Below are 25,148 nucleotides of genomic sequence, written 5' to 3'. Positions count from 1 at the left end.
GGAGAACTAGTGATCTTGCCTGTTGACGGGCAGTAAGGAGCACAACATTTATGTGGTTTGGGTTTTGGGGGCTTGGGGGGGGGAGGGCATTGGTGTTGGAGGGTGTGGTTCAGAGAACCCAGCAATGGAAGTACCATATCTCTCACACGCTAGCAGATCTCTAGGAGGGAAGAGGAAACTTTATCCAAACTTTTGAACTCGGACTTTAATGGCTTCTCAATATATTTCCCCACCTTCTAGTTGCTGGTGCTACAGAAGCTACCTTGTAAGGACACAAGATCAGCCCAAATCCACTACAGATCTTCTTTTTTAAAAGCATTGTGACAAATGTCTGTGTATCAAGGGATACAGCAACTTTGAAGAAACTTTTCATTCTCTCCTGATTTAGAGATCACTGATCTGCCTTGATGCTCAAGAGATGGATTACATTATTTCTTGGCTTTTTCTCCAGAGTTCTTAACTATGATTCTATGGCTCTGAGCAATGTATTCTGTCTCTTGCCATGAAGGCAGTATACCACAAATACATACTGCAAAGCATCTATAAAAGCTTTAGCTGAAAAAACAATCTGAATCCATGAAAGAGGTGTTTTTACATTTGTCCTCTGTCTTTATCTTCCCTATTCCTTCAAAAAAACAAAACAAAACACACCACACACAAAACCTCATCCCACAGCTTGCACTTGAACAACAAAACAAGGAGAGATTAATAGAACTTTTTTTAATGTGATCCTCATTTTTAAAATTTTGAAGTCCAGTGGAATTATAGGGCCATATGAGACCTCAAATATTCTATTCTACCCTCCACACAAACAGGATCACCTCTTTCCATGTCATTGCCTATAGTTTTCTGCTAAAACTAATACTACTGACAATGATAGAAAAAAGAGTCAACACAAAGAGAGATATGTATTCACCTAAACTTGAAAACAAAACAAAGGGAAAAAAAACCCTAAAAGATCACATTTCAGCTTCTCAACCACATCACATTTCAAAGCTTTTCAGATATTGACAGTTCTGAAATCCGTCTCAGGTTGAGGAGAGAAAAAATCCAGAAGAAGGAAGGACATCTCTACATGTTGTAATTCTACGGGTGCAATCGTTACTTCCAAATAAGACCATCACACAGGGGCAGAAACTCCAGGGCTCTCAAGAGACAAAGCTTATTTCACAAAAGGACTCCAGAGAAACGGGCAGGACTACTTGCAATGAGCCGAACTTCCCAAACATAGCCTGGGAGGCATCTTGGAGATGGTATTTCAATTTATAAGCTGCTAAGCTTACAAGGTCTACAGCACCTTCCTAAATTTCACACTGAAGTTGCCTCTGACCATAAGTTTGAATTTGAGAACAGTAATGTTTTTTGTTGGAGGCTATTGAAAGATACTATTACATTTTAGACTTTTAATCCCAAAAATGTTTTTGCAAACATGCTAATTTTCTTAAAGACCTACACTTCAGTTGCTCAGCTGACACCAGTAATCTGACATTCACTTTCGTACTAGAGGCTTTTTTGCCTCTGAGTTTTATTAAAAGCTTTAGATTTTACTTTTTCCAACTACCCCTACCTGATAACATTTGGAAACCACCCTTCATATATCACTGTCAGTAGAGAGTTTTGTTACTAGAGTGCTTAAGCCTCCCCCTTCCAAAATGCTGCAGAAAGAGTTGAAGAAGTAGGATCGAGATTTTCAGAGGTATTTAAAAGGCCAAACTCACTTTGAAATTGAAGAGCACTTAAACGTACTTAAAGACCCAGGCCCTAAATCTCTTGGAGGATTCTTCACTGACACTCTCCTTACACTGCCCAACCAGGCTGGGGAGAAACTCTCTATAAAAAGCCATCCCAGGCTCCTGTCACCCAGAGACACTGGGAAACTAGTCCAATGTGCCACATATAGTTGGCCATTGTGGTTCAAGCCTCAATGCCATGAAAAGTCATTGCTTTCTAAGTACTGGATTTTAAGACAGTGTTTCCAGTTACCAGTTTGCATTTGAAAAAACAGAATCCAATTCCCTTTTTTTTTCTTCCCTACCCTCCCTCCCTCTTTGTTTCCTATGGGGAGATGAAGGAAAAGGAATTCTTGTCAACAGAAATTTAAATACAGTAAATGAGCAAGTGCACCTAGCGATCCAGCATTGTGTTTTCCTTGCTGAAGTCTTTTGTTCATATTGCAAATTGATTTTGAGATGACCCTAACACTGGCTAATATAACTCAGACAGTTATGTGAGGCCCAATCCTTACAAAACATAAGTCCAAGCACAGTCAGTGGGAACTGAGGGCAATCAATACCTTTGGAGGGCTAATCCTATGAAATGTGCAATAAGCAGTTCCCACTTCCCCAGATAGATAGAGAAGCTTCAAAACCAGCAAAATGAATCCCTGGTAAGGAGTACCGGGAAAAAGAAAAGGGGAAAAAAGAAAAAAAAAATAGAAAGAAGTGAGTTCCTGTGCAACCTCTTTGAGACGAAGCAATTTATCAGAAAGAGATTGCTGCCAGGGCCATACATTCCTGTATATATAAATTTTTAGATCAGAGCCAAGTGAACTCTCATTGCTTTTTACTTGAAATACTTCTTCAGGTTTTGCTAATTAGGTACTAACAATTCTTTCATATGAGCTGTGAAACCCAGGGAAGAATATCAACAGCATGTTTTAAATCAAAGTGTTTACATCAGGAATGATTCATTTTTTCCATGAGGAATGACTTGCGAGACAGGGAGTCTTAGCACTGCCATAAATCTGTGTGAAAATTAAAATTGTGGAAGAGAATAACAAAGACAAGTTGCTATCCCCATCTCCCCTGCCTCAGCCCCACCTCTACAGACAGAATTTACATTAACAAGGGGCTCAGTCTACCTCTGGAACTAGTGTTTGAGAAACACAAGGGTTTAAATCCATTTAAGAAACACTGTTATTAAGGCCAGTAACCCTGCTCTCCTCACCAAAGAAAGGTGCAACATATGATGGGAAACTCCAGCATTTCTGTCACTGTCCCTAAAGCTTTTTAAATGAAAAAAAGTTTTTAAAAAATTAAACAAACAAAAACACCCCCCTCCGCACACTTTGTGAGCAATGTTTAAACAGTGGTTAAGAAATCTGTAACAAAAAAGATAGAAGAGAAAAACTTTTGGTTTAGGTCTGTGTTTTCACTTTTATCTGTTGGAGGATAGAAGACTGTGAGCTGAGAATGAGACTGCACTCACATTCTCAGTTGCTAAATGGTTGAGGGGCTCTCTGGCGGTGCAGAAAGGCTGCCAGCTCCATAGCATGTTTCATCCCAGCTGTTTGAAAAGCTGGTTCACTTGAAACTCAACCATTATCCCCACCCACACTCTGCAGGAAAGCAAACTCCCTCTCAATGAGGTATTTATTCCATTTTTATGGTAACTATTATTACCAACATTTACAACATCAGTCATTTTAATTAGAAAAAAATTAAATCAACAAATAAATCCTGCAATGCACAGAGACACATACATATTTACATGTAGAACTGCAAAGCACTCAAGTTGTTTCTAATAACTGTGGCTCCTGGAAGGGGCATGCATTCCACATAGAATTGACTTAAATTTTCTTTTTTTGCCATGAAAATATGCAGATGTCCTTCTTTAAAAAAATTATTTTGCCTTTTCCTGTGTTACAGGAACTCTGCCCACACTTTTAAATACAAAGCACAAATTAGGCATCTTGAAAAGTCTATATTTTCCTACCGCAGGGAAACTAAGAAGTTACTATGAATGTTTACATATCTGACTATGTTGAATTAAAACAGTATTTTCTATCCATATGCCCAGCAAAAGTAGCAAGAAACTAAGAAGGGAAAAAATACCTTTGCTGGTTCTTTACCTGTTGCTACAGTGGGACTTGGGTATGTTTACATTATTCAGCCTTTTTCATATGGACCACTAAAAGTGTCAGTCTGAATACAATCACCACTTTGATGAAAGCATGTCTTACATATATAAATGATACAACCACTATGAAAATTTCAGTAAGACTGTCTGCTTTTCTATAAATCTAAGTAGACATTTGTCTCTTTAGTTGTCTCTCTGTATCATAGCTATTAAAGGTAAATAAAAGCATGATGGCTCTTTATATGACATTAATAGCTTGAGGGACTTTATAAATCAGTGAATACAAATGTACAACTCACTACAGCAGCAGTGAAGCAGGTCTGTCCATCTGATGTTTTCTGACTTAGATTTTTGCTTTAAGATCATGTTGCTCATTTAAAATTAACTTATCTACTGTTTCTTTGCTGTTGTATGCTGGGTAACTTCTGGTGTTCTCTCAACTTCTGACATCAATGTTTTTCTAGTAGTCCACACAGCCTAATCAGCTAGCATTAATGTGGTAGCTAGTTATAACTAATACTGGTCACAATACAGACACAGCAGCTTCATTAAATCTTGACAACTCCTGTCAAAAGGTGAATTTGAGAAAATAAAACAAACTACATGCAAACCTCTCAGACGCATTCAGACCAACCAGCCCCTTTTCTTCTGTGTGAACCTTCAGTGGTATCAATAACACTTTAAACAAGATTTAAGGGGTGAGCTGGCAGCTGGTCAGATGGTCAAAATGGAAATCATCACCACTAAATTCAGCATAAGGTTTGTTGTTTGTTTGGGGATTGTTTTTGTCACACATTTCATCTCTCCCCAGCTGTACTGCCTACAAACAGAAAAGCTATTTTGCTTCCCCAGTAATACTTGTCTGGCTGTTTTTAAGTTAGATTTGGGGGTTTGTTAACCATTAAGCTGTGAATGGTGCCTCCAACCCACAAGCTAATATTTCTATGCACTGCTGCTCTTAAGCGGCCATTTGCACACCACATTTATGCCCCTCTGGAAGAGGAGTCTGCAGCACATCCTCCTCAACAGAAAGATGAGTAACTCCCCCAGAGGGTTTGAGCAGGTCTGTACGAGAGAACAGGAGGCAGAGGGTGCACAAAAACCAACTGCCTACACTGAAAAAGAGCTCAAAAGCTTAACAGCAAACTTTTCCCTTAAATACTGATCTAAACTACAAGGACAACAAGTGTTCGTTTTCTCGTAATACCTCCTTCCTTATTAACAATCAGGTTCCTTTTTTAAAGAATGAAGTTGGTGAGACTTTAGGTTTCGCAAGACATACTTTGATCTGCACCCTGATGAGTGAACATTCCCCTTTGCTGCTAGCCCAACTAATGAAGGGATAAAATTAGCTTTTATCCCTGGCACTTTCTTTAGCAAAAAAACAGGCACTAATCAGCTGTCCTCACTAATCAGTCGTCTGGCTAATGACCTTTTGCCTTAAAACACTAAAATTTCTGAATGATGTTAAAAAAAAAAACAACGCAGACTGGCCTCTCTCTGTGGGTCTTAAGTCTATCATCTGGAATTGGAGACTGCAAGGTTAAATGGCAAACCTGTATCCTGGCTGGGTGATAAATCTATAATCAAAAGGCACAAGCCTTGACACCTCAAGATGTACTTCATTACTACACAACTAAATGGTTTTTTTTTCCTCTTTTTTGTAAACTAGAAGCAGATGAAAAAAATTGCTTAACTCCCTCATATTTTGCCTGTGGAGAAATCCATTCCACATCTGTGTTCAAGTGTCAGTTAATTTCTTACTTTTTTATTAATGCCTGAGCAGGAATTCAGAAGTTGAAACCATTTGCCTTTTTTCCTCCCCCTTAACAACTTCAGGGAACTGTAGCTGGGAAAGAAAATTGCAAAACCACTCCGTCAGCCTGCATTCTCAAACGCACTTGTGAATGTCTAAAAAACCTTCCAAAACAAAACAAAAACTCCTAAAGCACAGCAATAAGCCTTCCAATCCCCCAAATTCTCATTGTACAAGGCACAGTTCTTCCTCCTCTCAATACCATATTTTAACATTGTTTTAAAAGAGGGATTTTAAGGCCTGTTTCATTTTCCTTCTGTGCTTTCTTTAATGAGGCCCTTTTTCTTCATGTATTAAGGAGGTGGAGCAAACGCAATGCTGGATGGCTGAGGAGGATTAGCAACAGATGAGACGTCCTGTGGAAGTTGCTTTGCAGAGGCCTGAGATAATTTCTAGCTGCAATGCAACTGCACCCTGGTTTTTAACTTCAGGAAAAAAAAGATTGCATTTACCACAAACACCGCTCCCCCCAGACGAAGCAGTTCTCCCTGGGAATGATGCAAAGTGGCAAATAAAGTTACATTAAATTTGACAGCCTTCCAACTTTGCATCCCCGAATGAACCAGCAATCAATACTCACGGTAATGAGGGTCCATGTAACCATTTCGGGGGTCCATGGTAAAGAGCGTCCCACGGTAAGGTACAGAAGGTTCGGGAAGGTGCGATATAGATCCATGGATCTCCTTCTTGATTAATGAGGCCCTTTCCTCACTCGACGTGGAAGGCTCTTCACTGATCTTGCCGAGGCCTTGCCCACCCTGCGGCTGCATTGTGATCGCGTTCCTTCTCTCTCTGTGATAGGTCTGCCCAGGACTTTCATCCTCTGCAAAAAGACAAGGGAGAAGAAAGAAAGAAGGGAAGAAAAAAGAGAGACACACACTTTTAGTCCATTTATAGCAAATACAATAAAGAAAAGTTCTCCCCCCGCCACCCTCCTCCTCCCGGTGTAAGTTTGTGACAGGAGGTGCCTGTGTGGCTGTGAGGGATGGCCTGGGGACGCCTGCCCATTTGGAGCCGGCAGCGGTGGAGCAGTAGATCACAGTCACCCATGCACCGATGCCCCTACCAACGGGGCCATCAATTGTGCAGGAACAGACACAGGCTTGCTGTTTTCCTGCCTCTGGGACAAGGAGGCTGGGAGCTCAGGCTCCCTGATGGGGAGTCAAGAAATGATTTGTCACACAGAGGAGAAGATGAACCCCACCAGCTGGGCCTAAATCACACCCAGCCACCCACCGCTGCTCTGCAGCCCAGCTCCAGGTGCCTGGGGCTTTGCCTGTGTGAGGGGCTGAAGCCTTGCAGGGAGGTTGGTAGTGATCAGAACTAAGGTGGGCAACAATAAAATGCACACAATTGCTCAAGATAGGTGCCCATGTAGGCTGGTGGGGTACACTCCCCTTACCTCTTTTTCCCATATCCCCACAGACAAACACACAAATTCCTAATCAACAAGGGGAAAGGAAAAAGGGCAGGGGGAATAATAACAATAACTAGGAGGGTCAAACCCAAGTCCTAGTTTGGAGTAAGGCTCTACGCCTGTGGTACCACTTGTGATGGGAAAAGAGCCTCCTGATCATGGCTCCACCAGCCTTCCATACAGGCAGCTTCAGGACTGGGTGCTAAACCAACCCTCTGCACCCACATGAATTTTAACCCCCAGGGTTAAAATTAATAAAAGTTAATAATAATAATAAATTAATTATAAAAAGCACACATACTTCGAAAACCAGACAAAGTGGTTATGTTCCTCAAAAGCCAGATGTGTGTTTCCAGGTGCATTTCACACATGCCATGTGGCAGAGGGGCTTTGTCAGGTACACAACTCTCTAATGTAAATGCCCTCCTTCAGTTTTGTTATTGGTTTAAAACACAGAGACATTCCTCTAAACAAGCATGATTGGTTGCTGAATCCTTGGCCGATACCCATGCTCTAGGTACAGCCTTCTTTTATCAACTACACAGCACATGCGAGTTTGCACCAACACATCTTGAAGGAGTACTGATAAAAACACTTCATTTCAAAGTTGGTCTGCAGTTCTAGAAGTACACAAGGAATCTCAAATTATTAAACACTGGGCACAAAAATGGTAACCAGAAAAAGGAAATGAAAACACCCTTGGGAAATAAAACTTAAGTGCTCTTACTCTACAACCCTCATGCAAGCAAGAATGATTGACACCAGTGCCAAGACTGCACTTCAGTTGTCAGAGATTTGAAGTCAGGGCTAAGTTTACACTTGCACCTTGCTCTGGAGTACTTGTTCACACAGCAAAAGCACCAGCCAGCAATTCACTAGGTGACTACTTTCAGCAAACCTGATACCAGAGTAACTCAACCTATGTGCCTTTGTACAAATTAGATTGGAAACAGGCTCTGTCCTTAGGGATACCTGGAGCTGAATTTTGGCCATTATATGTATAAACTAGCTACACCATTGCTTTGAATGCACTGCTCACTAGCTTTCTCCCTATTCTCTCTGCCCCCAAGTAGCAACAACATGAAAACCCAGCAGAGTAGCCTATTGAGCACTTAATTATTTTTCTCCACGTATTACAGCAACCAGGGTCTGCTGACTTATCAGCATCTTCCAGGGACAGAATTATTTTACAGCCAGCAGTAATTCTCCATACAGAGAATTTCCAGGGTTAGGTCTGAGGAGAAATAGTTAATGGAAATAGACAACAACATTACAGAGTTTAAACCCTTTGCCCTTTTCTGCTTTTTATTAATATGCACAGGCACTGGTCCCTGCTCTGGATTAGCAGGGTTTAAGGTTTCAACTATTTACACCAAAGCTGGTTTTAGTTACAGAACTGCAAAAGGAGGTCTAAAACTTTAAAACTTATAGGAGGTTTTTAGAAACTTGCTTGTATAACTAAAAAATAAAATATAAATCACCCCAACGTCATATTTTCCATCAGGTTTCTCTTTAGCCAGAGTCTTTTATGTTAAATTTCAACCTAGAGTGAACTTTCACTGATGAGATGTAAACTCCTATAAAAATAGGGGATTACATTCCATTTGAAATTCTGAAAGACCCTTAAGCAGAGCAACCTAATGTGTGCTAAAACAGTTCAGAAAAAAGAAAGCTAGGGTGATTTGTGGGGCTGTATAATCACTAGGATGATCAGATAGGATTTCAGTTCTTTTACTCTTCCATATAAAGATAATATTTGTTAAAACTGCCATCCTGGTATACAACAAGAAGCTGATGTTTGTCTGCAGGCTCCACTTTTATACTTTCCTTCTCAAAACATGCATATGTCATGAATCAAGGTACTAGTGACTATTATGGAAAAGTCTGATCTTTCAAATTGCTGAATGAAATTCAAAACCTACTTTCAGTAACTTAGAAACTAAAGGAAAAATATGGTTTGTTTTAATAAGCTTTCTCCTTTTGTGGTTACTTGAGGAAAAAATAAAACAAAAAAAAAGCAGTACTTTTCTTACTGCATCATCCATCTTTCTCCCCATTATGAAGTTATCGCCGTCTGCTGCGACAAGTCAAAAGTTTCTGTGCATTGTCTGCCATGCAAAAATTCTCTCAGAAGTATTTAACTACACATGATGGCACTTTTGCAATAGTAAGGCATATTCATTGGCCAAACAGTTCGCTAAGCATTTGCTTCATGCTCCATGCCACTGAGCTGCTTTGGATAGGGGACAGATGAGAAATTTGACAGCACCCACGCTCCAGGACACTAACAGCCACAGGTTTGCGGGAGCTTCCCCGGTGTAGAGCGGGAAACTTGTCTTGCAGAAACACTGCCTACTCTCACGGCAGGCGAGCCACTCCAGAGTGCCAAAAGGGGAAAGCTGTCTAATCTTGTTCTGGTTCAGCTGAATCGTTCAATACAGTTTCTAGAGTAAGTGCAGGCAAGACGCACCAGGCCAAATTATTGACAGAACACACTGTCCACCATGGCAACAAGTGGGATTCTATAACAAAAATGTAAGCAAACAGCCCACTTCTCCAGCAGCGTCTGCCAAAGGGGCTTTACAGCCAAATACACAAGAACTGTTCTGGTACTGCTCTGCTCATGTTTTAGAAGCAGGGCCAGCTTTAATGTCAAAAGAAACATTTGATTTACTAAAATGTTGCAGAGACACAAATGCCAAAGTTCATCTCCACCTGATTCCCAGTGGTGGGAGCCCACCAACTCCAGTATAATTCATCCCACCTTTTGCGAGTGTAAGAGAGAAAGGTTAAATAAGAAAAGAAAAAGAAAAAAATAATCATGCCCCAAGAGCAATCTGAATAAGCCTCTCTTTCTTGATGTATACCCTTACTCCGACTTAACAAGCCAGTAGCCAGAGACATGCGTTAGAAATGCCCAGTCTAGAATGATCACATTAATCCAGGATTCTCCCATCCACTGAGAAATACCTTATTTAGTCCTGCTATTCTAATCAGGAGCCGTTTTTATTAGAACTGCTGAGCACTATGGAGCACCTCACTGAATTGAAAAGCTTTTTCAAAAAACTCACACTGGACAGCATCACCGAATAAACATAGTTTTAATTGCTCAGCTAATTTACGCAGAAAATTAAAAAATTCAGGACAAATCAAAACCTAATGAAAAAAATCCATATAAATTTCTTTCCCTGTTGAATTTTTTGTTGGTTTTTTGGGGGTTTTTTTTTGGTTTGGTTTGGTTTGGGTTTTTTTTGTCATGAACTGAGACAAAGTAGAAGCTCTTTTACTTTAAGCCCCCTAAAGTCAGCAACTAAAAAAAAGTTGAAATCTATTGATACACCACACTAAAAATCAGTCCCAACACACTTCAGAGACATCCCTGCTTAAACAAGATAACACCAAACCAAAGTTAAATCTGTTTATGTATTAAGTTTCATCACCACATTTCTGCATGCAACTTGCAGAGAGCATTACTATCTCTGGAGTGATCTGCAAACGCACTTAGGCTGGGTAAGAGAAAAGACAAGGTACTTACAACTCAGTCCAAGAGACCCTGGCTGACGGTCCCTGTAAGCTCTCCTCTTCTCTTACCAAAATTCTCTGGCTACCAGGACATGGGCATTCCTCCCTCTTTTCCTCTTTCTCCCTTTCCCCCCTCTCCCCATCTCCCTCCCTCTCTCTCAGAGGCAGTGCTTCTCCCATTAGAGGAATTAAAAGTGGTTGGTGCCATGCTAAATTTAACAAGCTCATTAGTATTCTTCCTGTGTGCTTCCTAGTGAACTCTCCCTATTCAAGCAGCTCTCTCTAGCTGAGGGGTCAGGCAGCTAATCATTAAATCAAACTAATGTCACCCTATCACAATCGGCCTAAGAGAAGGAGGGTTTATTATTTCAGTTTATGCTAAATAAACGGTTTTACAAATGGTCTCCAAGCAAGGTCAACAGCAGCTTCAATTACAAGACAAACTTAACAAGAGTTGCTATAAACCAAGTGCTCCATATTGACCTAAGCACAAGCTCAGCTCTGCATATTGCCACTAGCAGGATTGTACAGGAATGCATATTGTAAAATAAAGGAAAGGGTAATCTTTTCTTTGCCAGAATTTGTGACTGCACAGAGACTGCTCATTCACCTCTCCCCAACCAGATTGCTCCTCAGCTCAATTCACCCCACACAAAGGCTGAAGACCAGACCTCAATGGACCGAGTGAAACATGTTCAAAACTAGGCTCTCTATTGTGACTGAATTTCTTAACATCTTTTCAAAAAGCGGAGAATGCCTTGAGGCTAAAGGAAGAAACAGGCTAATGGTGAATTGGGAATACTGAGCAAATTTCAGAGCCCTTTCCTCCTAGCTTTTGAGGTTGAAAGCAAGCTCTTTCCTTTCAAGTTTCAAAGTCCTTTTTCCTCCCGCAGTGTCACAGAAGGATTTGAAAAGAAGGTAATTGTGCTCACAGTCCCCCTGATCAGAGCTTACGTCCTATTTCTGGTATTTCAGAATACTTCTTGCAATAATGGTGCATATAGCTCAATCCCTTAACCATCCTGCACTCTGCAATTGCTCATTAAATGAACAATTGCTGGTATAAAATGCCTTTTATGTTCAAGGTCTGGATATAAGATAAGCATTCTAGTACTCTAAATTTGGTTTACTAAGGAAACTCTCCATCATTAAATTACAAAACTGAAGTCAGAATATCAGTCTTTCCCAGAAAAGTAGCATTTTAGGTTGCTGTGAGCCAGAAGGAAGGGGAAAGATGGAATGTAAAAAAGATTGATTATTTAGATTCTTAATAGAGCACATACCTAAGTAAGAAAGCAATTCCCTTCATGTTTAAGAAAGTCTAAGTTTTTGACGCTTGATATTTTCTTCCTCGAAATGATGCAATAGAGCAACTGCCAGGCTCATTAGGACACCTGTATCTGCACCTTCTTGCATACACACGCTGATCACTACTCTCTGGCCACCTTAAGAGCAAACAGGAGGAAGTAGATCAGGAGGATTGTGCCTGCCTTTGAAAACAGTGCATGCTGTAACTGAAATTTTGTTTTGGGTGGGTACAGTAGTTTGAATTGGGCACTCTTGGTCCCAAGTTTGTCATTTTCCTGCATTTGGAGAAACTGCACAAGAAGTATGCACTCTGGAAACAGTAACACAGATATGAAGCACAATGTTCATAACTGGTTTTAAAAATAGACTCCAATCACAGGAGAGGCTACAAAATATGTTAGATAACAAGTACTGTACTCACTTTATTAGCAATGCTTAAGCATACCTTATACAAGACTTTTGTGTTTATAAATAACATACATTAACTGAGCTCACCACTGAAAATGTATAGTTTTACATTCCCACTTGAAATGGATTTTCAGCTTAGTTATTTTTCCATTATCATATGTATAGTATTTTTCAAGAACTGATTTGTGACCTCTGGAATATCAATACACAGCTCCCTTTTGGTTTTGTTTGTTTGTTCTGAAAAACCTGTTATATTCTTTCTTTGTCATCTTTAACTTTCACTGAAAGAAAAAGAAGTTATCAACGAAGCAGAGAGAGCAGAGAGAGGACCCCACAAAAACCTACTTAATACTCTCCACACTCTCCCTTAATTTCCTCAACTATGGCATACGTTCATTTTTGCTGCATCTACTGCACAACTTAGTTCAGTCCTGTTTTCAAAAGTACAGAGGAAGACAGAACATATTGCATCGATAAAGTGCCTATGACTTTGGAAACTCCTCTGGGTCAATGGCAGAGCTCCCACTGACCTGGATGAGACAAGACTGGGCCTGTACAGAGCCCACACTGCTCCAACACTAAACCACCAATGCACTGTTATCAGTAGAATGTCGCTCGCAGCCTTTTCCAACTGTGTACATAACTCTTCCCCAAGACTGCTGGAGAACCTGAGAATGGTATGAAGCAGCTTAAAAAACTCAGGTGAACTTTTTCAGACCCCTAAATCAGAGAGAGTCTTGTTAGTAGCAGTGCCTTAATCTCAATTTTTTATTATCCAGATGAGTTTACACTGCTTGCTGCCTCCCCAACGGTTCCCAGCTAAAACTAACTGGCTGAAGTTAAACAGATGTACATGAAATCACATAAAATAAAACTACCTTTCAAGTTTCATACAAGCAAACACCTAGCGGATTTAACTGAGAGTCTGCATCCTGAAACCCCAGGATCAGATCTATAGGGCAATGCTAAAAATCTCCTATAAGCTGAAAAAGACCTAGTTAGGAAACACAAGAGGTAGCTGCGCACACAGCTACTTACACAACAAGGCACAGGGTGCTGTGGAAACCTCCTTGTCAGTCCCAGGGCTCTCAACCTCAAAGATGGATGAGGAGGGCAGGAGGCAGGGCTGGGTTGCCTTACACATGATCCTACATCTCGCTGATCAAGCAGGATATGGGGAAAGAAAGGGAGAAACATTTGGGCATATGCCTGAAGTTACTGACCTGACATTTGAGCCATCCCACTGTCTTCAGTGACTTCAGAACAAGATGTTGAAGTTGCTTGCTGTGAACCAGATTCCCACAGTATCCTGTTAGCCAAGTTTGCCTTGAGCTGCCCAGCTGAACCACCAGCTAGCTGAGACGTGAAGCTTGAACCCCTGCAATGCCCAGCCACAGGCCCAGCCTGCAGGGCTGAGACTCTCTGGGAAGCTAATGGAGGGACTAATTCTCAGCAACTCACAAGGTCAGCCTCCAAAGAAGTGGGAGCCTCATTCCTAAACAAGCCTTCTCCCAGCCCATTTCCACACAGGCTTTAAAATAACAAAAACAAACAATTTAAATCAAAACAGCTGAAAATCATTTTCTCCCTTCCCAAGTTCAGGGCTACGTGTTTCTCCCATGGCAGACAGCGGATTATTGCGGTGATACTTAACACCGCTGGAGAGCGCAGCCCCCAGCACTCTGGTTTAGGTGTTAGTGACGACATTGATTGCAGCAGGAGAAACACTAAACCCTGCACCTAGGTACCAAGCAGGTGGTGAGCTTTTAAGTTTACCTTCATGGGGCCTACAAGGCCCAAATTCTGCTTGCTTTACTGACACTGTAATCCCAGGGATTCAGTGGAACTACTCGTGCAAGTAGAGCAAAAGGGATTCATGTCCAGAATCAGAAAGGCTCCAACCATTCGGCACAAATAGTCTGTGCCTGAAAAATGCATTGGAGGTGTTTGTTAGCACGTGGAAATGCTGTATCATTAGCCTGATGAGAAAGGGGCTCTTAGTATTACAAGTGCTTTGTAGTTCCAGTGGACAAGAAAAAAAGAAAGCCTTCATCATGGCTAGGCTTCGCGAACGAAGATTTGGGTAAAAAAAAAAGAAAGCCTTAATGCAGAAGTAGAAGACATTCGAAGGTAGAATTAATTGGCAAAATTAACATGTGTGATTTCTCCTTTTAAATTTGAAGAACTAGAAGGCCAGCAAAAGCATTCCCCTTCCTTGATATAATAAAATTTTATGTTTTGATTTTGCTACTTAAGTGTTGGAAAACTCATATGAGAAAAAGTAATCTCCAGAAAAACCAACCTTACCTTATTATTCCTCCTTTGAAAATACTGTTCTACCTTACAAAATTCAGCAAATTCAGAGATGGCAAATTACTGTGCAACAGCCTCAGCAAACTAGAACATTTACTCAAAGTCTGCTGATCAGGGCTAAAATTCAAGCTTTGCACTTTCAGAATATCTCCAAGATCATTGCCCTTCTCCAATATCTAGCCTCTTCAAAGAGCCAAGAGACTCAAATATAACTTATAGACAATGACAGACATGAGCATCTGACTATTGGCAGCCATTTCTCAGAAGGAAAAATCTCCTCAGCCTATTGCAAAACTCTCAAAAGGATCCTGATTTGAAAACACTATGAAGTTCCTTCCATTAGCCAGTTATTAGACTGTTAGTCACTGCTTACTTTGAGCAGGCTAATTAGTTACATCAAAGGCACTACAATAAATTCCCAGGAGGGTTTGGGAGGGGGATATATTTCTTAACCATCTAATAGCACGTTTATGCCTATCTGAGGGTAACTGCCTCATTTCACTCAGACACTGGGGGACATATTCTGTGCTGTCACTTTCTACCAAGCCAGCAGCAACATCAGGCCTTAAAGCTGTTTGTAGCCTGATATAAATTTGATTAGCCATGCTTAAAAGCCACAAAAGAGTGAAAGAGGAGTTATAAACCCTTTGGTGCACCATCTTCCTTTGCAACATCTTCAGCGCAGTCACCTTGGCCTTGAAAAAAAAAATTATTATAGTGTTGCATATGAACAGAATCGATATTTCTTCCCTTTTTCCTTGGGTGGGTGCAAACAGCTAAATGAAATCATTAACAAATAGCTAAGTTGTTTGTAACAACCCAGGCAACCCTTCAGTTTAGATGGCAGATATCACCTATTTAGTTGTGAAATTTAGTTATTGCTGCATCCTTTTGCACAGTTGCAGTAAGAGTTGATGTTTCCACTATATCCCTTTACTTCTGGCCTCAGAAGCATACCAGTTGTTTAAAAATATGTTATGGGTTATCCAGTCCTGATTTACAGTGGCTGCAACCTCAGTTGTGGACAATGATTTCATCAAGGTCTCAAGGCAAAGTTTGAATGCCATATACATCTCCCTGTGCATACGTGTATGTATTTCTATATCCACAAGTGTGGTCACAGGCACCCACAAGTTCAGCTCCACCTCACATTCCATAAAATCCAACCAGTTGCGTGTGGGGCTCTGTCTGATACATGGTGTCCATACAGGCAAGCTGGATACCTGAACCTAGAAATGAGACTTTTCACATGCCTCATCAGTAGTCTAAGTAATTCAGAAGAATCCTACAAAACAAACATAAGGTTTACAGCAAAGGATGTTTTCAAACAAAGAAAAAAACTGGCCCAGAAATCTCTCTAACCCTGTACACCAAATGACTTGATGCTTTGAATGATCTTCTGGACATCAGTGCATTAGTTTAAAACAGCAGAGCTCCTAATCCATAGATATTGTGAAATATTCCTTTTATCAGTACTACCTCTCCACCAGGAATATGGTACTCTGAGAACCTCAAACCTGACATCATTTGTTTACCTAGAAATTTTAAAGTTCAGAGGCTGTCTTCCCTGCCTGGAGACACTCCTTACAAAAGAAAAAACTCTCCTTAAGCCTTTTGACCTTCCCAAACCTTCTCAAGGTCAAAACTTGAGAAGTTTTTGACCTTCCCAAACACCAATCTGATTTTCTCCCCCCCCGCTCACTTTCTTCTCAGCTTTCTCTACTAAAGAGGATGCACAAGCTCTGGCAGAGGTGCACGCTGCAATACTACCTCACGTAGTGAGTCATCAAAAATACCACCACCAGCCACGAGCAAGCAGCTTGGGTCCCAGGATGGGTGCATGTGAGTGGGCAAGGAGGGATGGAGATTGGAGAGCCTGGAAGGAAAGGATAGACCAGACTTTTGATAACATGGTCTCCACTCCCCTCATCTAGGGGTAAAAATGCTCTTAAAAGCTTTGGAGAAAAGGTTTGTGGGACATGGAGTTGGAGAATTAAGACAACTGACTACTGCTCACCAGCTTCCTCACCAGTGCTTCTTCTCCTCCCTTCTTTGCTTCCACTGCACACTTCTGGTCAGGGTTTCTAGCCTCTGGTAGGGTCTGCCAGCCTTGCCTGCTACATTTGAGAAGAGGCAAGAAAGCCTGAGACACACCAGCTTTTTCCAGGCTTCTGAACACCATCTCATAGGGAGAGGACCTACATGCCAACCAGATCACTTTGTGGATCAAAACAAGTTGATGGTTAATGTTTTCTGTTGAGTTTTAGGGATGACGAAAACTGATTTTCAGACTTCATTTTTTGATTATTTCCGCATTTGTCTTTCTAACCTTAGTGCTGTGTAATAGATTTTAAAAGACAGTGGAATGTTGGCTGCAAGCTTTTACTGATCAACCATATACACATATTTAAGTGCTTATAACTGTCTTAAGCAATATTATATATTTCCATTTATCATTAAGTAATGGACACCTGAGATCACAAAGATAGCCAAGTTAGAAAAACACTATCATGTTCAGAAAGAAAGCATCAGAGCAATTTAAAACAGCACTCTCTTCCTACTACACTAGCCATGGCAGCTCAAAAAGAGCATTCTTAAATGGTTAATCATATTTTGCTGGCTTCACCTATGCACAATCTGGCAAAAGGAGATTTCAATGTTTACCTATTTTTTCTTTCTTCTCCTTCTCGGCTACCTAGATTTTCAGGCAACATTCATTTCAGAGAAAAATAAACTAAGTTTCATCCCAAAACAACATAAATAAACATGATTTGTATGGGAAGGAGGCTGGGAAAGAGAAAAGGAATCACCTGCAAAGTTCACCTGGCTATATACAAAGCAAAATAGATTTAAAAAAAAAGTCACTGCATAATGTCCAGGAGTATAGTCACTTCTGTGTGCTGCAGAGGAATGCAAAACTGTAGTCGGTGAAAAAGGATTCATTCCAATACAGAAAGTATTCCAACAAGAGAATTAGCAAGTTTTGCTGTTTTTTCTTTTTATTTTTAAAAAACAAAGTACGACTGCCTCTTAAATGTATCGCTAAGAATTCTAACTATTTCTAAACATACCAGGCATGACAGAATCAAAACTGCAAAACACCTTCCTCCACTTCTGCTAATACATTTGGTATGATAAAAAGGTGCAACACTTGCACTGAACAAAAGTAAGGCAAAAAGAAACAAAACTAATTTCAGAAAGGGTGCTTCCTCTTGAAAAAAAAAGAAAAAGAACCAGAACATTTTTTAAAGGAAAACACAATTTCCACAAGCATTTCACACACAACTGACATGAGGGACTGAACTTCCAAGTTTCTGCACAGGTAAAACTGTTGTGGGAGAGTGGGAGAATTCATGGCAAACTCTGGACTTCGAAGATCTTTCTGCTCCTCAGATCTTTCCCTGGCGCTCCATAAGCCGCTTCACTTCTCACAACTTTGTCTTCTTCACTCACCAAATGCATAAAACACTGATAACTGATTTCATAAGAGAAAAGGCTTTCTATATAGCAGATAAACACAATATGATTGAAGGATTCAAGGACCATTTGATTTATGTACAGAAACATTCACTTAGATTTGAAGGCAGAATATGTTGAACAGTCAGCCCAAAGCTGCCCTACAGATCACCCTGTATACTAAATGTTGCACTTCTGAAAAACAGTGTTCCTCCCATTTCTATTACGTAAAATGGTTGTCCACAAGTTGTTGCACAACTTGTCCACAAATACATAATTGTTGATTAATAACTATTCACCATGTCCCTGTGACATGGGAAGAGAAAAAAAAAGAAAAAACACGTAAAATCAGAAGAAAACAAACAAATCAACCCGTAAGGTGTTATTGCCCTGAATTCAAAATGCCCATCCCATCCAGCCCTACTGCTATTCTGTCAGCAGAAGAGAAATCTCATCCAAAACACACTGCTTCCCCCTCTTCATAACTTAACTACCTTAAGTGCTGAATGATGGCTTTTAATAAACTTCATGAAAAAAAATGAATAATAGCAGTGGACTTGATTTACCAGCATCTCTACAGGTTGCTAAATAGTTGAAGGGGACCCCTGGTAGTCTAGTGGTTAGGATGCAGCGCTCTCACCGCCGCGGCCCGGGTTCGATTCCTGGTCAGGGATACTCCCCCGGGCAGATGGAGCTCGTCAGCCCTGTGAGGTCATCCATCTATGAGAAGGTCACTCTAAACAAACCTACGTCCTGAGGACCTCACTGCCATTGTCCAAGCTCGCTTGGCCCCGGCAGATGAACCTTAGGATTAAAGGGTGGGCTCAGTTCAGCGCAGGCTGTGTCTCACCTAAAAAATCCATTGCGCAGGCTGGAAAGGTAAAAGACCTTTCCCAAAAATCTTTGTTCGCGAAGACTGGCCATACATACAAATAGTTGAAGAAACTTTTTGCCAAAGAGTAGTCATATTCTTTCTTCCCCAGTGCAGAAGAGAAGGTCCATCTTGCTGGCACCAAGAAGAATTCATTTTTTTCCTTTATAGAGAAACCATAACCTCTTGGAACTATAATAGAGTTATCTCTCATATCATACTCCCAAATTCATCAGATTAAGAATAATATTTTTATGCTAATCTCAATGTTCATACCAGCTTTACTACAAGTCTTGTAAACATGAAAACTAGAAGACAACCTGTACTCTAAATACCTTTAGATACCTCTACAGTTATTCATGACAATGTTGTCAACCATTTGTTTTATTAACATATCTCCCTGCAGAGGATATGAGATTTAACACATTTGTTCTATGAAATTCAATTAGCCTTTTTAGATGCACCAGAATCGTAACATCAAAACTGGCTAGCTGTAAAGAAGAAATTCCCATTAGAAAATGGGGTTTTTTCATTGCAAAAAGACTGACAATCCACAGCCATCTCACAGCAGAATACATACTGGGCTTGCTTGTTGCAACTCCTTCCTAAAGACTAGACAAAAATCTTTTCCAGAGCAGTAAGGTTACCACTGTCAGCTGCACTGAACTACATACTTCCCTCTCTTTCGGATCTTATCTTCAAAAATCATGGAAACAAAGACGTAAACTTGGACATTAAAGAGTGTTAACATCAAAGTACATGCATTACTTTTGATATTAACCAAAGCCTTGAACCAGCAATCTAACTGGCACAAATCAGGGCTGTCTATGTAATTTCAGAAACAGCTGAACTGAGCTCTCTGCCGTGGCCTGCATTTGCTCACTGACTTTTCAAAGCACAGTATCCCTGTATGTTTTTACAACTACCTGCCAATCAAGAAAGCAGCAGGAATCCAAATTCACTTCTTGGCATCTTCACCATTTATCTGCCCACATTTCTAACACATGAAGCTTTCTATTTCTTTCTTTTCCTTCAATAAATTTTAACATCTCCATCCAGAGATGGCCTGTATAATATTTGGTTTACATAAAAATTACTGTTTATCTCAATTTAACTGAAAAAAAAGAATACAGAAGTGCATAAATAAATTATACAAACAGATGCCAATAATATACTTGTCTACACAAGACTCTCAGAACATGTTACCTCATAATATGTCATACAACTTCAGCCACAGCAACACATCATGGCTTCAACTAGTGTAGCGTATGCATCTCAAGGTACCAATATAAACATCAGGGTAAATGGAATGGAAGGAGGAAAGGGAAGAAAGGGAAGAAGGGGGGGATAGGGAGGGAAAGAGGAAGGAAGGAAGGGAAGGAAGGGAAAAAAAGATGCTCAAATTCGGATTCCTAGCATTTTTGGTACCTTATTAATGTTTTATATTAACAGGACAAAACCCAGGATCCAGGATGCATGCTGTGATGCAACACACTGTAGTGCATAACTGTACTCAGAGGGATGGCTCTCCTCCCATACTACAACCTTCTTTTCCCTCATTTCTGAGGGAGACAAGGGTGAATAATATCAAGGGAAGGCAGAATGGAGTTTGGTATCTACTCTACATATCTTTCAAACCAGCTGATTGGATTAAGCCATTTTTGTATGAGGCAAGAATTTCTATACTAGATTTCTACCAAAAAAAAAAGCAGCAGCCAGGTGGAAGAGATACTGTATTACCAAACCTCTCACATCAAGGTTGCAGAGTGATTTCTCTGCATCATACAAGAAAGTATTAAGGGGCAAGGTGCAACAAGCATCCCACCAGAAAAAAACTTTGATCAGAGTCAGCACCTTATTAGACACAAGAGAATCAAGAGAGAAAACCATGCCCTAGAGGCAATTCCCAGGAAGATCCATTTCTACTCCAAGCAGCTTTGCATTTTGAGCAGAGTTGCTGATTAGGGATGTGACTTAGAGCAAGTTTCCAGGATAAATCTTAAAACAAAGCAGCACCAGAATGCAATAGAAGAATCACATGTGGTTCTGTGAACTTCAGCAGTGTATGGATGACCCAGACATCCATAGTGCTTGTAAGTTATTGAGTATTCTCTTGAGGACCAGGCAGCTATCTTCCACAATCCCCCTCAACCACTGAGAAAGAGAATACACAGAAATGCTTTCATAAACCCCATGGGTTTGTCAACCACTCATGAAACTATATGCAAACATGGAGACTGACTATAGAAACTATTTTGCCAGGCTGACCATAAATTCTGTTGCAAACTGAAAACACTACACATGTACAGCCTTAATGAAGAAAAACAATTAAAAATGTGGCCCAGGACTGATCATAGTCATCTTCATAGACCAGGAGCATGGTTGCAGAAATGTCAGACTTGTATATCAGAAAGCTGGATTTACTGGCAAAAAGGCTCTCTCCTCAAGCCTCCTCTCCTCAACTTCTCAACAAAACCGCTCTTCACTTCAGTGGAAGCAGGAAAAAATGGCAGTGGGCCCAAAGGAAGCAGGAAACAAATTGCAGCTTAAACCAACAAAATACCTATGGTCCATCAAGTTGTCTTGTTACTGAGGAGTAATTAAAATTTTAATGGAATGCAAGCAGGTTTCTAATCATTAGGCAACACAGTGTCAACAATATGGTTGAGGGATAGAAAAAAAATCTTACTTATTCACTTAGGACTCTGTCCTGAAGCTACTCTGGAACACCAGTCACAAAAGTCCCTTATACCACTGCAACTACTTTGCAGCAGTAGGTCATTAATTTATTTTCCCTTGTCCCAACTTGTAATGTTTTACTTGTAAGGACTTGAGAGTAGGTATGCATCTTTGCCACAAGTGTAACACAAAATGAACGTGCACTCTTTATGAAGCATTATGCATCTATGCACACACGGAGCTATTAGAACATTAACACAACAAGAAAAAGGACAGTTTAAAAGTAATGCCAAGCCCACAAGAGAAAGGCATGGCAAAAATAAGGTTGCTTGTGCAGCATCAGTTACAAGCTCACGTGTAACTACCGTCTGCTTCAAGATGCCTACAAAGTAACATGCCATTTTTTTCTGCAGGACCCCAGCTTCATCCAGCACATGGAGTGGACAACATGTGTTTAATAAGCAGTTTGTCACTACCTGATTCTTATCTCGGAGTTCCACGTGTGGTCCCTCTGCTCCATGTACTGTGCTTCATTGAAGCCCAGTTCTGCAGATAGAATTATTAACTTCCTCACGGGCTTTCTCTGACACTCATCACAATATCTGAGTGCTTCATTAATATTAACAAAATGTATTTTACAACAGTTCTGCAAGGTGAAGAGATAGTATTATCCTCTACCAACAGAGACTACCCATTTGGTGTCCCTAGTTTTATGCACAAAGTCTAGAGAGCCTGAGAACCCATTTTTGGAGTATTTAGCATCATTTCTACTTTACAGAGATTGTGTTTTCAAGCATTATCTATGACTGCATGTGTTATGCACAAATGATTGCCTTTTTGAAAACCAGATGCGAGTCACATACGAAGAAAAAAAAGAAAAAACATCTATATTGGTGGTGTTGAGTTGCTCCAAGTAATAAGAGTTCCAGTTTTGATGTAATTAATGACACCTCAAAAGGTCCTACATATTTGCACTTTTGTGGTTGTGACTGAAATGTCCTCAATTCTGGGGCCATTTATAAAAAGTCACTCTACTAGCAGATATTTTATTATTTAAAAGGTAAGTTCAGTCTGTAACATCTCCTTGTATGGTAGTAGAGAAATATTTTGTCTTCTTGATTATGTATTTTAATGAAATACATAGATTTATATCACCAAGACCTTCACCTCACTGTCAATGAAGCAAAAGTTGGCCAAGGAGGTGACAGACTATTATAAAATAAGAAAGTGGGGGAGAGAGAGAGAAATATTACAGTCACATGTCTGTTTCTTCAGGCCACCACACTAGGAAGGGATGAATGCCTGTGATCATTTAATTAAAGACTGCATTATAATGGACAGGCACAGAGAATTCCATGTTGGCATTCTGATTTTGTGATATAAGTAATATTCCTTTAATTTAATGACTTGCATGTAGCTTCATTGAGTACAAAAAAAAGGCAACAAAGAAAAAAGCAAATGGGAAGCTGAACATGGCAGCAGTCAGAAACGGGTGTTTTTAATTCAACCCACTGACCCTTTGAAAGCAAACAAAACACTTTGTAACCTTAGTAAATTATCATTCCCCAAGATATTCAGGGCAGAAGATGACAGACAGCATGTCAAGAGTTCACAGACAGTTGCTGATAAGGGCAAACTTTGCATGTTGAATCTCACCTCAGGCTTTAAAAGGGAAGTTTGTTCTAGTGCGAACAAAATTGTTGCTTCTTCCACTAAAATATACTTTTTCTGTTCCATCTTTCACCTTGTTATTTTCAAAATGCTGCCTCTTCCCCACTACTATCTTCTCCTCCTGGTCCTATTTGTTATTCCAACCCTGTACTCCACAAATCTCTCATCTCAGACAAATTCTCTTCAGCCAATATCTGTTAGCCATGAAATCTAAGCTCTTTGTCCTATTCCTTGTGGGAAGAATCTCCTTGCTCAGTAGTTCCCATCTTCTCTCTCAATCTGTCTTTTTCTTAATCTTCAGTTATGCATGCCAGTCATTGTGCCCCATTCCTGATGATTCCCTGTTTTTCCCTCTAGGTTACCTGTCCAATCTCAGCACTTGAGCTTGGGCTCCTTTCTTCAGGTTCTTTTTATGAGATCTTTTCTCCCTCACCCCTTTCTCCCTTCTGACAGGGTTCCCACTCTCCAACCCACATTCAATTAAACAGAAACTTTCCCCCATCGTTCTCAGCATCAAACCCTGAACTAGCACAGGAAAACTGATGGGAGTGTCTTTCACATAACATTCAGAACAGTGGGGATCCTGTAAGATGTTCTTCAGTTTCCTCTTGCTTTTCCCTTTACGTTGTTAGCATTGCCTATTCTTTGATGCAGCTGGCTCCTAATAGTGATAGACGAAGTACACAGTCCTAAGGTACACCTGCATGCTTTTCAGCAAGAAGAAAGATAATACCTGAGGAGTAATTATCCCTGCAACTCTCACAGTTGCAGTTAAGTCTGTGGAAGATGAGAAATGCCAGTTCATACAATCAGAGCCATAAAATAGCATCCATCTCACCTAACTCTAGTTGTCTAGGCTCCTTTTATTCTTGGCTGCGAAATCACACCTCCAGACTGTGATTCAGCCTATCTCAAAATGGAAGGACTCATCCTTTGGATGTACATGACTGACTATAGATCACCCAGATGATTAATGTCAGTTAAATACCTATCTTTCAGAAAAATAAAGGTAGATAAGATGAATCAACTATTCAACTTTTAGAAATACAGAGAATGCAAAGTGTTTTTTTCATAGTTTTCTGTAGAAGGTACTATTTTGCCATCTAGTAATAATAAGAATAAGAATAAGAATACTAAATGCATCCAATCCTCAATTTACTTCTGCAACTGTTTGGTCTGATTTAATCTTTCCAGAACATAAGCAAACTCAAATTGAACCTAAAAAATTTAATTCTCTATTTCATTACAACAACCAGTATTGCAGGGAAACTTGAAGAGCAGTGAATAATTCTCACTTTCAAATGATCCATCTAATCTTTACTGAAAAAACTTAAGTCCCAGTGATACATGCAGTTGCTTAGGACAGACCCGATCACCTTCTGCCACTGGTTAGATAATGAAGCCAGGCCAAAGAGTACCAAAATTGGAACAGCAATACTGAAACAATAGCCGAACACTGACTCTTGATTGCTATACAGACTAACATTTTTTAATAAGGGGCTATCAGGTAAGATAACACAGCTAAATCAACACAACCACAATTTTCTAAATTCTAGAGGAGAACATTAAACACTTTCAGCCTTATAACCTCTAAGACTATAACAGGTGTTTTATGAGATAGGTAGATGGCTCCATTCCAAAATAAGTTTTCTTAGTCAGATGTCATACTTCAGAGACACCTCACCATAGACATCTGAGTGCCTAAGATTCAAAGGTACTGAATGCTGACAAGACCATTTACATCAGTGAATCATTCAGAAACTTTCAGTTTGGGCATCTGAAGGTCAAGGTGTAAAACTATATGGGCTGTATCATCACTACGCAATTGT

At 40.2% G+C, this 25,148-nt stretch overlaps 1 protein-coding gene across 3 annotated transcripts in view; it reads right to left on the bottom strand.

Annotated features, from left to right (window-relative positions):
• The window catches only part of GLI3 (GLI family zinc finger 3), a 207,594-nt gene that overhangs the window by 134,098 nt on the left and 48,348 nt on the right, over positions 1-25,148 (bottom strand). For 2 of the 3 annotated variants that reach the window (XM_027675835.1, XM_027675837.1), the window contains one exon: positions 6,255-6,497. In XM_027675835.1, the coding sequence (XP_027531636.1) occupies positions 6,255-6,497 (243 nt within the window). Of the gene's footprint in view, positions 1-6,254; positions 6,498-10,626; positions 10,677-25,148 lie in introns of those variants that run through there. The other variant, XM_027675836.1, reaches the window with a different exon arrangement.

The sequence above is a fragment of the Neopelma chrysocephalum genome, unplaced genomic scaffold (genome assembly GCF_003984885.1).
Source record: "Neopelma chrysocephalum unplaced genomic scaffold, ASM398488v2 Primary Assembly neopelma1_26, whole genome shotgun sequence".
In the NCBI taxonomy this organism is placed as follows: domain Eukaryota; kingdom Metazoa; phylum Chordata; class Aves; order Passeriformes; family Pipridae; genus Neopelma; species Neopelma chrysocephalum.
This window is presented reverse-complemented; position numbering and strand designations above follow the sequence as displayed.